This window comes from Malaclemys terrapin, chromosome 4 (assembly GCF_027887155.1).
Source record: "Malaclemys terrapin pileata isolate rMalTer1 chromosome 4, rMalTer1.hap1, whole genome shotgun sequence".
Classification (NCBI taxonomy): domain Eukaryota; kingdom Metazoa; phylum Chordata; order Testudines; family Emydidae; genus Malaclemys; species Malaclemys terrapin.
The window spans coordinates 94,394,254-94,408,032 of record NC_071508.1 but is presented as its reverse complement, the minus strand read 5'-3'; the positions used below and the strand labels follow the sequence as shown (position 1 = coordinate 94,408,032).

General features: G+C 48.7%; 1 protein-coding gene across 1 annotated transcript in view; it reads right to left on the bottom strand.

Annotated features, from left to right (window-relative positions):
* The window catches only part of PLCB2 (phospholipase C beta 2), a 66,823-nt gene that overhangs the window by 29,467 nt on the left and 23,577 nt on the right, over positions 1-13,779 (bottom strand). The window contains exons 4-8 of the mRNA XM_054024754.1: positions 12,022-12,162; positions 11,469-11,548; positions 3,130-3,183; positions 1,263-1,338; positions 505-605 (exon numbers count right to left, since the gene is read on the bottom strand). Of these exons, the coding sequence (XP_053880729.1) occupies positions 505-605; positions 1,263-1,338; positions 3,130-3,183; positions 11,469-11,548; positions 12,022-12,162 (452 nt within the window). The remainder of the gene's footprint in view (positions 1-504; positions 606-1,262; positions 1,339-3,129; positions 3,184-11,468; positions 11,549-12,021; positions 12,163-13,779) is intronic.

The following is a 13,779-nucleotide window of genomic DNA, read 5'->3' as shown; positions in this document are numbered from 1 at the left end:
CAGAAGTGATCAGTGGTTTTTGGTGCCTCAAGTTTTGGGTATCCAACACTATCAAAGGGCCTGATTTTCAGAAGAGCTGAGCACTCACCTCTGAAAATCAAACCCATTTAAGCTGTCACCAGTTTGGCCACCTGCACACAGAGGGACCCAAAATCATTGGTCACTTCTGAAAATCATGGTCTAAAGTTCTTTACCTGTTCACTGCACAGGTTCAAGCGCAGAAACTGGCAGTGCACGCTTCCCACCCATTTGATTCAGCCTTGACCTGTGACCACCTCTAGCAATGAAGAGGGTAGATCAGTCTCCATACTCTAGCCAGGCCTTGCCCTCTCTATTGAGGTTGGCAGTAAGCACATTAGGAGCAGGACTGAGACAGAAGTCACTTCCTACACCCCAGTCATTTTGCTTCAGTTGTACCATATCTTCCTCCTTTATTGTCCCCCGTTTGCCTGTCTTTTCCCCTCATGAAACAAAGCCTGCCCCTGCAGCCTGAGGAAGACTCACTGAGAGGTGAATATCTCATCGATCTCCGGACGGGGACACAGGTTCATCAGGAAGGTTTTATACACTTTCTCAGGGAAGTCCTCTGGATTGATCGCATCATTCTGAAACAGAAACCGCAGCTCACAAGTACTGCAAACCCATGTCTGCCTGCACTTCCTTATTAGAGCCAGTAGTCCATATTCCTATTGCCCTGCTCTGTAGTACCTGGAGTATCCCTGTTTGTGGTGGTGTGAATTAGCACACAGAGCATCAGATGTTGCTTAGAGAAACAGGACAAATAGTTTGTGATGCTTTGGGGGAAACTTTGGGGGAAGCTATTTCAATGGGGGTAGTTGAGAATTGTCCCTGGTGTCCCTTGGGAAGACGCAGCTGTTGAGTGGATAAAGCAGTGGCCTGGGATTCAGAACATCTGGGGTATATTCTTGACTCCACTATTGACCTGCTGAGTGACCTTGGGCAAGTCTCTGTGCCTTTTTTTCCCTTTTGTCTACCTTATCTATTGAGACTGTCAGCTCTTTGGGGCCCTAGGTGACACTGTAATAGAAATAATAATAATTGATGTCATCATGGCAGAGAGTGAGGTAAAGCTACAATGTGGTACAGATTATACGTTTCACAGTAATTTAGAATGTTGGTCAGGAAGTCTACCTCTTTGGGGCTGTTTTAGGGATAGCATCATCATGGTCAAGAGGTCAGGGCCAGTGAAGGAATTGTCCTGGAGTTCTGGACATCTCTGAATATCCCAAGAAGTCACTCACCTTGCCCTTTGGAAGGTGACAAGCATGTAATGCAGCTTCTACCCTCTTCCTGTCTGCAGGAAACAGCTGAAAAATACTGAGAGAGAGAAGAGCAGTCAGGCCTGCAAAATGACAATTTGTGAAGAGCAGTGAGCGAGAACAGAGGTTGGGGCTGCTGGCAGGTACAGTCACAGTGTGGGATAAGATGGGGGTAGGGTAGTGGGGAGCTACAATCAGAGAGAGGGACAAAAAGGTGCATGCAAAACTGGGTCACAGAGAGAAAGAGAACAGATAGGTGGAGAGATGTTATGTACAAAATGCTTAAAAGTATTTAGGGGCCTAACTCCCATTGATATCAATACATAAATACCACTGCTGCTTCAATTCAGAGGTTTCCCCAACCAAGGGTAACTTTAGTTTCTGCTGGGGACCCTATAGGACAAGGAAGGGCAAACTATGGCCCGCGGGCTAGATCCAGCCCGTCAGGGCTTTCAGTCTGGCCCGGGGGATTGCCAGCCCCATGGCGCAGCAGGGCTAAGGCAGGCTCCCTGCCTGCCCTGGCCCCGCTCTCTTCCCAGAAGCGGCCAGCACCATGTCCCTGAAACCCCTGGGGTAGACGGGGCAGAGGGCTCCGTGCGCTGCCCTTGCTTGTAGGCACCACCCCCTGCAGCTCCTATTGGCTGGGAATGGGGAACCGTGGCCAATGGGAGCTTTGGGAATGGTACTCACAGGCGAGGGCAGCGCGTGGCAGAGCCACCTGCCCCATCCCACCCCCAGGAGCCACTGCTGGACTTGCTGGCCATTTCCCGGAGTGGCAAGGGGGCAGGGCAGGCAGGGAACCTGCCTTAGCCCCGCTGCATGCCGCTGCCACCCCAGAGCCACTCGAGGTAAGCAGCATTGGGCCAGAGCCCGTATCCCGAACACCTCCTGCACCCCACACCCCAACCCCCTGCCCTGAGCCCCCTAAGTCCCTGCCTTGAGTCCCCTGCTGCACCCCTCCTGCACCCCAACTCCCTGCCCTGAGCCCCCTCCTGCACTTTGCACCCTCTCCTGCACCCCAACCCCCTGCCCTGTATGCCAGTATTTCTATACTACTGCAATGGCTGCTCAGGTGTGCACCAGGAGCTAAAGTAGCCCTGCTCTGTGGAAGGGGAGTGCAAACCACCTCCTCCATCACTGCACCAGCACGATCACTGGCACAGGGGAGAATAGGGCCTCAAGCCCGATTCTGCTCTCACTTGCATTGGTGTAAATCCAGAGTAACTGCTGAAATCAGTGGAGATACACTGGTGTTAAACTGGGATAAACTGAGGAGAAGACCCAAAGATTTTATACACAGATAATGGGAAAACAATTAAAGAACAAATCAGCTCAGAATTCCTGGATGGCAGTAAGAAACACAGGCATGCCAGCACCGCTGCCAGCCAGGCAGAAAGCTCATTTAGAGATGAACCAGGATCACCTTAAGCTTTTAGAGTGTGGTTAAAATGAGATTTGGATTTTACCCAGCCTTGGATTTGCAAAACAAAAGCCCAACAAATGAGGCTTTATACAATCCAAACCAGCCCTGGTTGTTGATCTCTACTCTAATTGAGACCAGAGGACTAATCCCAGGGTTCCTCTTACTGCAGTAGCAGGACAGCCCCTGCAAGTGGCTCTCCAGACCCAAGACACGTCCCCCATGGCCTAATCCCCTTCTGGGGACAGTCAAAGGAGACAGAAGTCCCTTTCCCTCTTCTTGGGGGAAGGACCAGAACCCCTAGGAGATAATGACTTCCTCTGGGTGCAGCAAGGCAGACAAAGCCAGGCTGGGCTCTCGTCCCTTCACCCACCTGCTCTGTTTTCAACCTGACTGGGTGCACAAAGAGATGTAAATGCCTGTACTCACTTCCTGACAGGAATTTTTCCTTCAGCGCTGAGTTGCATCTTCAGCTTCACCAGGCTGTGAAAAAGAGCAGATCGGTCAAGAACATGCTTGTATAACCTTTCCAGACCACACATGCCAGAAGTCAAGGAGAGGGAAAGAAACTCAGATGTTAACTGCCAAATAGAGTCCTGTCTGCAGCATTGCTGTAGTCGCATTGGTCCCAGGATATGAGAGAGACAAGGTGGATGAGGTCATATCTTTGATTAGGCCAACTTCTATGGGTGAGAGAGCAGAGCCGGCTCTAGGTTTTTTGCCGCCCCAAGCAAAAAACATTTTGGCTACCCCCTGTCCCAGCCCTGGGCTCCTCGCCGGACCCTCCTGCTGCCCCAGCCCTGGGCTCTTCACCCCCACCCAAACCCCCTGCCACCCCAGCTCTGGGCTCCCTCATTCCCCCCCACCATTGCCCCACACACACACCTCCTGCCACTCCAGCCCTGAGCTCTCTCCCCCCCACCTGCACCCTCCTTCCGCCGCAACCCTGGGTCACTGGTAACTCGCTCCCACGGCAGGTCATTCAGCAGGAATTTTAGATGTTCACAGAACACAGACAGGATTGGTTCCCATATGGTTACAGAACTGCCGTAAAGTGGAACAATTTTCAGCTTGTGTGATTGGAGGATATCTGGATGCATATTATAAGACTGTCCTACAGAAATGAAGAAAAGTTGAGGTGCCTTTATTATTCTTTTGTTCCTCTCTTTCTTTCTATGGGGAATTTGCCAATGCAATATCACTGTCTTCCTTTTAAACAAACAAACAAAAAAGGAAATGGCTGTTGAAAATAGCAATTCCAGTCCTAATAACCACTGGGAAGCATTTCTTGCTCAATTTTATTCTACTTTTTCTACAGCAAGTTACAGTGGATCAGTATATTTGATTTGGGAGAAATGAAGTAACAGCTGCCCAAACTGAGCTTGAGCACTCCTGAATTTTGAGGTGTTCAAATCTGGAAGACAGGTGCTGGGGGGGAGGGGGCTGTGGCTCTGCGGGGAGCACGGCAGCATGTATGCAGCAGTGTGTCTGGCGCTGCGCGGTGCCAGACACGCTGGTCTGAGTGGCACGGTAAGGGGGCAGGAGAGTTGGATGGGGTGGAGGTTCGGGGGGGCAGACAGGGGCAGGGAGAATGGGGGGTTAGATGGGTCAGGGATTGGAGGGGGCAGTCAGGGGACAGGCAGCGGTTGGATAGGCATGGGAGTCCCGGGAGTTTGTCAGGGGACAGGTAGAGGGTGGGGTCCTGGGGGAAAGTGGGGGGGGTCTCAGGATGGGGCAGTTGGGGACAAGGAGGAGGCTTAGATAGGGGGTGGGGTCCTGGGGGGCAGTTAGGGGCAGGGGTCCCGGGAGGGGGTGATCAGGGGACAGGGTGCAGCGGGGGTTGGATGGGTTGGGGTTTCTGTGGGGGGCAGTCGGAGGGAGTAGATGGGGGCAGGGTGGGGCTACCCTCCCTCCTCGTGGAGTGTCCTATTTTTTGAATGTTAAAATATGGTATCCCTACTCACAGTGCAGCTCTCCATTCACTGCAGCATGAGGTTTCAGCTACCTCACTCCCTCCCCCTCTTTCCTGTTGGTAGTGGCCAAGGGAATGCTGGGAAATGTAGTTCTTTCCCTCTTCCAGGGCTGTCTCTATAGGCAGGGAGCTAACCAAGGAACTACAGCTCCCAGGGCCCCCTGTTGGTTCTCAGCTCCCAAACTGGATCCCTGCCGCCCCTGCAAATGGGCTGCCCCAAGCACATGCTTGCTTTGCTGGTGCCTAGAGCCGCCCCTGTGAGAGAGACACGCTTTCAAGCTACACAGAGCTGTTCTTTAGGTCTGGCAGATTTTGAGACGCTACCCACCAGCAGAGGTTTGTTCCCAGTCTTTGGGTAGTAGGCAGAAAAAGTTAGGCAGTCAGCACAGTATATAAATACTTAGGTACCATAATGAGAAATGCCTGAGAAACACTCAAGAGAGTTGTTTTTACTGGTTGCTCTACAATGATCCCTGTGGTCAGTTAAATAATATGACACAGTCCTGGAAAGAAAGACTCAGCATTTGTCAGGGCAAATGTTATGCTGGAGGGGATCTTCCCTGGCTATAGCTCTTGGGGCTCTGGATTTAATTGCTTTTGTGTAATACCAAGCATATGCTTAACTGGCTCACTATGTACTTTGGTTTCAGTCATTCCCATTATGGCTATGTCTACACTACACACCACCAGCAGAGGCATATAGTGTAGGTGTAGCTGCATGTGGCAGTGAAAAGCACACCACATCTGAGCCTCTCTCCATCAGAGTCTTTCCCTGCTGATGGAGCCTTTCCCCGCTGCCAGTAAAGGCACCAGAAATGGGGAGCTGACAGAGCCTTTCCCCGCTATAATGGGCATGCCAAATTAAATTGTATTATACTGTTCAGCCACTAGGTGACACTGTGCATAAAAATCCCTTTTTTAACAACCCTCAATCATACCCGGCAGAGCATTAAAGGATCTTATAATGAACATAGCTGGTATGTATCAGCAAGTTTGTGACCAGTCCACATCTGGTACAGGAGCATGACATGGTGTCAATAGTAAACTAAGAACAGAAACAAAAGGAAAACAGCAACAGATGTTGCAGACAAAAGGAACAGCAACAAAGGTTCCAGGATCTCATCAGTATGCCACTCTTCAGTGCCCCAGAGAACTTAAGCTTTCCCAGTGGACAGAATGGAAGCAGTATTTTGCAAGATTTTGAATTGCAAAAAACTCCATAAAGAAACTGGAGATATGTAGCGATCTTCTCTAATATATGCTACAGGGAAGCAGACAGAGCATATCTTTAAATCCTTTGACTTTACTGAAGACAGTCATAGAGATGACTACGAAAGGGTTCTGGCTATGTTCGATGCATTCTTTATATCTCAGAAATGTGGTTTATAAAAGAGCATGTTTTCACCAGACACTTCAAGAACCAGGGGGGAAATAATGAATGTTTTATAAGAGCTCTGCATACATTGGCTGAAAACTGATTTTTGGGAATGCAAAACATGAAAATATCAAGTTTCAGAGTAACAGCCGTGTTAGTCTGTATCCGCAAAAAGAAGAACAGGAGTACTTGTGGCACCTTAGAGACTAACAAATTTATTAGAGCATAAGCTTTCGTGGACTACCGGTTTGAATAAGGACTGGGAATGGCTGAGCCATTACAAACATTGACTCTATCTCCCCTTGTAAGTACTCTCACACTTCTTATCACACTGTCTGTACTCGGCTAGCTTGATTATCACTTCAAAAGTTTTTTTTCTCTTAATTAATTGGCCTCTCAGAGTTGGTAAGACAACTCCCACCTGTTTATGCTCTCTGTATGTGTGTATATATATCTCCTCATTATATGTTCCATTATATGCATCCGAAGAAGTGGGCTGTAGTCCACGAAAGCTTATACTCTAATAAATTTGTTAGTCTCTAAGGTGCCACAAGTACTCCTGTTCTTCTTTTTATGAAAATATCAGAGACAGGCTAGTAATTACTGGGTTAGAAGATAAAAACCTTTCACAGCAGCTACAATTGAAGAGAGATTTAACACTAGCGACAGCTATGCAGATAGCAAAAGAGTCAGAATTAGTCAAACAATATAACAAAAGGTAGGAGCAATTTGAAAACCCTGAAGCTAGCTAAGCTATAAACAGACACTTGAGTGTTAAAAGTCATTGTCATAAAACCCCTGAGGCAAGGAGAGGGAATGATGAGGCTAAAGCTGTATCTACACTGCCACTTTCAGCCCTAAAACTTTCATCATTCAGGGGTGTGAAAAAACACCCCTCTGAGCGACAAAAGTTTTTGTGCTGAAAAGAGTCAGTATAGACAGCACTCCCAGCGATAAAGCTAGCACCGCTTTTCGGGGTGGGGTTTTTTTTTAATCGCCAGGAGAGCTCTCCCCTGGCGATAAAGCATGTCTCTGCTGCCACGTCACAGTGCGGCTGCGCTGTAACATGGGCAGTGTAGACATACCCCAAGAGAGACAAATTCCAACCTACGCGCACAAGGGGGGGAAAAAGTCATATCCCAAGAAATGATGCATGTCCAGTCACAGGCAAACAGCATAATGCATGCATGAAATATGAACATTCTGCAGCTGTTTGCTGCACCAAAACAATCAGGAAGTTGACTCACATTAGAGACAATCAAGAGCCGTTGTTTCTGGGATCTATCACGTGTGATGACAGAGAGCCTGCCTGGAGAGTGAAACTGAATATTCATGGCAAGACTATTGCCTTTAAAATTGATGCAGGAGCTGAGCATCATCTCAGAAGGACTTACAATCACCTTCAATCCTTCCCAAAGCTGAAGTTACCTGAGGCAGCTCTGACAGTATTCTGACCTGCATGGTGAATAACATACACTCTGGATGCATAGCTTTTGTCTTTGTATGTGATCTAAGGACCACAGACCAGCAGCCTTCTCAGCTGCAGTGTGGCAGCCATGATGGGCCTAGTCAGACAAGTGGAAGAACTCGATGGACTATTTGGTCATATTGGACTTTTGAAAGGAAATCCAGTACAAATAACCTTAAGAGACAATACTGAACCATACATACATACATACACCTCGAAGGACTCCTACCCCATTATATCATGAAGTGGAAACTGAGTTAAAGAGAAGGGAATGGATTGGTATATTCGAGAAAATTTCTGAGCCAACAGCCTGGTGTGTGCCAATGGTACCAGTTATAAAGAAAAATGTGACTCTGTAGATCTTAAAACACTAAATGAAGCAGTTGTGAAAGAAAAATGTATCCTCCCAACACTGGAAGACTTCCTCCCCAAAGTGAAAGGGATGCCTCAGGCGGATAACTGGCAAATTTCTTTAGCTAAAGCAAGTGCTACATTTATCACACCCTTTGGGAGTTTTTGCTTTCAAAGATTACCTTTTGGAATTACCCAGAGCACCTGAAGTTTTCCAAATAAAGATGGCAGAATTGTTAATGAACACAAATGAAGTTACAGTTTTTATGGATGATATTCTTATATATGGATCTTCGACACAACAAAATCCTCAATGAAGTCCTAAGCCTAATCAGTCTGGACTGATGCTAAACAAGGGAAAATGCATTTCTGCCTATCCCAAATTTTGTTTTTGAGACAGACCATAAACAGAGATGGATGGAATCAGTCCTAGCCCTGAGAAAGTAAAAACAATTTGAAAATGGAATGCACCAACTAATGAACCAGAACTGAGATATATACTGAGCTAGTAAATTACCTTGGTCAATGCCTACAAGACCTTTCTACAGTGACAAAACCACTGAATGAATTGTTGGAGTATATCTACACTGCAACTAAACACCCGTGGCTGGCCCATGTCACCTGACTTAGGCTCATGGAGCTTGGGTTGCATGGCTGTTAAATTGTGGTGTAGACATTCAGGCTAAGGCTAGAGACCAGACTCCTGGACCCCATGAAGGGAGAGGGTCCCTGAACCCAGGCTCCAGCCCAAGCCCAAATGTCTACACTGCTTAAATAACCCTGCAGCCTGAGTCCGAGTTAGCTGTCAAGGGCCAGCCACAGATGTTTAGTTGCAGTGTAGACATACCCTTAAAGTCCAACACATCTTAGCTATGCGGCCAAATCAAGACATTTTCTTCAAAAAGGTAAAAGGATTGATCTCAACAGCTCCATTTCTCCAGTACTTTAACGTGAACAAACCCACAAGCAGGGCTGGCTTTAGGCCGATTTGCCCGATTCCCCAGAATTGGGCCCCGCGCCTAAGAGGGCCCCACGCACTCACCCTGGTGGTGGTCTCTTCGGGGGCCCCGCTCCCCTGGCTGGAGCTCCGGCCGGAGCGTGGCAGCCCCGTGGCCCCATGACCCCGGCCGGAGCGCGGCTGCCCCACGGTCCTGCGACCCCGGCCGGACCTGTGGCTGGAGCGCGGCAGGCAGCCCCGCAGCTCCGCAACTCTGGCCGGACTGCCGGCTGGAGCACGGCAGCCCCGCAGCCCCGCTCTCCTGGCCGGACCTCTGGCCGGAGCGCAGCAGCCCCGCTCTCCCGGACGGACCACCAGCCAGAGCGCGGCAGGCAGCCCCGCCGCCCTGCGACCCCGGCCGGAGTGCCGGCCGAAGCGCGGCAAGCCCCGCGGCCCTCCCTCCCCCAGCCGGCAATCCAAAGTGCCGCCCCAGGAATCGGGCCCCGCACTTGCTAAAGCCGGCCCTGCCCACAAGGGTCAGTGCCTAGGTGGGGCATTGTTGCAACAACATGGCTCTGAGTGGAGGCCAGTTGCATTTTGCTCTCACACACTTACAGAAGCAGAAAAATTATATGCACAGATTGAAAAAGAATGCCTGGCAAGCATATGAGCATGTGAGAACCTCTACAGAGATCTGTGTGGACTGATAACAGACAAGAAACAGCTTGTAACCCTCATCCGTGTAAAAGACCTGGATCAAGCACCACTCTGATGCCAACATCTACTGCTAAAGTTAATGCAATTTAACCTCGTTGCAAAATATGTTCCTAGGAAAAATCTGGTGGTAGCAGACACTCTGTCAAAGAGCCCAGCATCGCACTCAGCTACCTGTGAGCTTGAAGATGATATAATGGCATATGTGGATGCTGTGGATGCATACAGACCAGTGCAAGAAAAGGGACTCCTACAGCTAAAAAAGCCCAACCTCAACAGGCACTCAACTTCAGGAAGTTCTAAGTTACATGTGAGGCAACTGACTCGAGTATCTGAAGGACACTAAGGAAGTGATAAGAGACTACTTTGTGGTGCGTGGACAATTAAGTGAGTCAAATGGACTTGTGATTAAAGGCAATTTGCATCGTAATTCCAAACAAATGAGTGGGGAAATCCTAAACCTCATCCATGAAGGACATCAAGGATTAATTAAATGCCATGAACAGGCCAACCAGTCAGCCAGGTGGCCAGGCATCAGCAAGGACATAAAGAATAAAGTATCTGCACATGAACATTGCAAAACTAACAGATCAAAACACAATACAAGGAATCTTTAATAACAGCACCTCTACCAGACGGACCTTGGAAGAGACTCGCTGCAGATTTATGTGAATTCAGAGGACATCATTACCTAGTCGTCATGGACTATTTTTCCACGTACGTGGAAATAGTGTATTTGAAAGACATAATATGCCCCAGTGTTATTGAGAAACTGAAGTCCATTTTTGATCACTTTGGTATTCCAGAACAACTAGTAATGGACAATGGACCACAATTCACTGCAGCAGAGTTTGTCATTCCAAACGAAATATGATTTTGACTATATTACTAGCAGCCGGTGTTACCCAGAAGCAAATGGAGAGTCTGAAAGAGCTGTACAGATGGCTAAGAAAATCTTACAGTAGGAAGACCCTTTCCTTGCTTTTCTGTGTTACAGATCAACACCATTAGCCACTACTGGATATAGTTTAGCACAAATCCTGATGGGAAGACAACTCAGAACTACTATTCCAACTTTGGAAAAGAACCTATTTCCAAAGTGGCCAGGATGAAGAGAGTAGCCAAATTGGATAAAAAGGCTAATAAAGCTTATGAACGCTTTTACAACAGATGTCACTCAGTTAGAGAACTGCCAGGTCTAGAACCTGGTGACCATGTTCACGTCAAACTGGATGGGGAAAAAGAATGGACAACTTCAGCTGTCATAAAGAAAAAGAATTCAGCACCCAGATCATATGTGATTGAGACTAACAGTGGAGACTTCAACAGAAAACCATCAACATCTACAGCTTGTTTCTCAGAAAGAACAATCAACAGAGAAAACTACAGATGGCAGATGCAGAAGAAGACGACTCAGGGATTCCAAACTGACCACAGCCAATCATTGCAAGTAATGGACACCCTTTCACCACTACTAGAGCCTTTCCTTCAGTGGGGGAAGGGCTCCATCAATGGGGAGGCAACAGGATGCTACATTGCTAAAAACAGCAGTGTAAATGGGTAGGCATGGCTTGGGTGAGTAGAGAACCATCTAGGGCATGTACTCGGGTACGTACCCACACCCTTCAAGCATGTCTTTACTCTGCTCGCCTAAGCCAGGCTTCACTGTTTACACTGTTATTTATACCCATTCTACGGAGACTACGCACGTATACACCCTACACACCGCTAAAGGAAGGGTGCAGTGTACATGCACCCAAAGTGACATACAGCCCAAATACCGGCATTGCACCTGTTGTTATGGGCAACTGAGTTTAGACAAGGTTTGTTGCTGAATTGCAGAAGCCCTTTGCTCCCAAGGAGCCCACCCTGGCATCATTCCCTATGGAGACAGGCAGGGAGAGCAATGGGTTGGAGTTTTAAAGAGGAACATTAATTGGAAACCACTTACATTTTCTCCAGGAAAGTGTAGCGAGATGCATTGAATGTCAGTGGGTTTCTAACGATGGCCATGATATCCTCAGCCCAGCTCTGGGAACAAAATAAATGCAATCAGAGGTTAGAAAAGTGGCACCAATCAGGACATGGCATCTGCACGCTGAATGGCGCTGACCTCCCATCCCGTCCTCGCAGCCTGGCTACATTGAGGAGCAGTGCGCACCCTCTGGTCCCTCCACCTGCCTAATCTTAAGCTCCTGTTTCTACACCTGCTTACAGTGGGACCTTGCACTTACCCTCCTCTCCTTCTCTTCGTCCACTTTAACTGCAGGAGGAGGAGGATGAAGTGAACAGTAGCAGCACATCAATTCCCTCCTTCTGCTTGCAGGAGCTCAAAGACACTGTACCCCCCTCTCTTTTGGAATTGGATTCCTGTCCCTTGCAGCCGGTGAGCTTGTCAGTCATGCTCAAGAATCAGAGATTTAGAATTCCCACCCTCCCTCTTTCCACTTATACCGTGATTCCTAGACGTCCCTGGTGGTCCATTCCCCTAAGGTCTCGGATACCTTGCCAACTCTCTCTTTGTAGGAGACAAAATTGTGGAATGTGAGATCCACCATATCGGTGCCGGTCACAACAGTCAGAGTTTTGAGCAGGAAGTTGTTGTCTGGGAAATCCAAGTTAAAAACCTCTCGGAGCTTCTGGCTCTGCAAAGGGAAACAAGGTACGAATGAAGGGGGATGGGTAAACTGACACCAGGAAAACAAGACCCATCCCAAACCTTTATCCAAATTTCCATTCAACCTTTATGGAAGCTGGAATATAAACTTTTTAAATTATTCATTTTCACTGTGGGCTCCTGTACTTCCTGGGTCCAGTGGGAATGTGAAGAAGTACTAGAGCAGCCTGGCATTTCTGATCTGACCAAGAGATCTCAGGAGAAACTTTCTTCTTGCAAGATCTCCAGTTAGGGTTGCCAACTTTCTATTCTCAAAAAACTGAACACCCTTGCCCCACCCCTGCCCCACCCCTTCTTTGAGGCCCCGCCCCTGCTAATTTTATCCCCCTTCCCTCCATTGCTCACTCTCCCCCACCCTCACTTGCTCATTTTCACCAAGCTGGGGCAGGGGGTTGGGGTGCAGGAGGGCATACAGGCTCAAGGCTGGGGGTGTGGGTTGGGGTGTGGGGAGGGTGAGGGCTCCGGCTGGGGATGTGGGCTCTGGAGTAGGGCCGGGGATGATAGGTTTGAGGTGTGGGAGGGGGCTCAGGACTGGGGCAGGGGGTTTGGGTGCGGGAGGGGATTTGGGGTGTGGGCTCCAGGTGTTACTTAGCTCAGGCGGCTCCAAGGAAGCGGCCGGCATATCCCTCCAGCTCCTAAGCAGAGGCACAGCCAGGCGGCTCTGTGTGCTGCCCCTGCCCACAGATACCGCCCTGGCAGCTCCCATTGAGCTCCGAAGCTGGCACTTGGGGCAGGGCATGGAGTCCCGGTGGCCGCCCCTATGCCTAGGAGCCAGAGGGATATGCTGACCGCTTCCTGAGAGCCATGTGGAGCCAGGTAGGTAGCCTGCCAGCCCCACACCAACCGGACTTTTAACGGCCCGGTCAGCAGTGCTGACTGGAGCCGCTAGGGTCCCTTTTCGACTGGGTGTTCCGGTCAAAAACCGGACACCTGGCAACCCTATCTCCAATCCAAATTTGCAGATATTGCAGATGTTGTAACATATGGAATAAGGTGACAGACACTGCTGAAGCAGGGTTCCTGAGCTTATTAGAGCCAGGCTGCTTGTCGCCATCACATGATAGCCTTAAGGCTAGATTACTGCTGTACTCCTTATTCCAGCATCACCATAACATCATCTCTTCCCAGTGCAGTTGGAAGTGTTAGTTATGATCTTTAAAGCCCTGCATGGTCTAGGACCCAGTTATCTGAGAGATGGACTCTCTCTCTGTGTCTTGTGCCAGTAGTTGCGATCGCTTGAGTCACACTTGCTGCCAGGTCTTGGTCTTGGTCCCTCTGTAAAATGAGTGTCAGAGCCCCTAACTTCTGGAACCTGCCTTCCCTCCATCTCTCCTCCCTCCCCAACTGTGGTCCACCAGAGCCTGAGTTAGACAAGTATAGACCTTATCTGATTGGTGTAATATGCATTTCATTACTCTATCACATTAGGGATAATACATGTCAATTTTTACAGAATCTTTGTAGAATTATTTTTCATTAATTTTCTTCATCACCATGTAAAATCTCCCAAATGTAAGGTGCTGAGGTGCTGGGCACCATTTACAATGAAATAAGTAACATTCACGAATCATGAAAGAAGAGCATT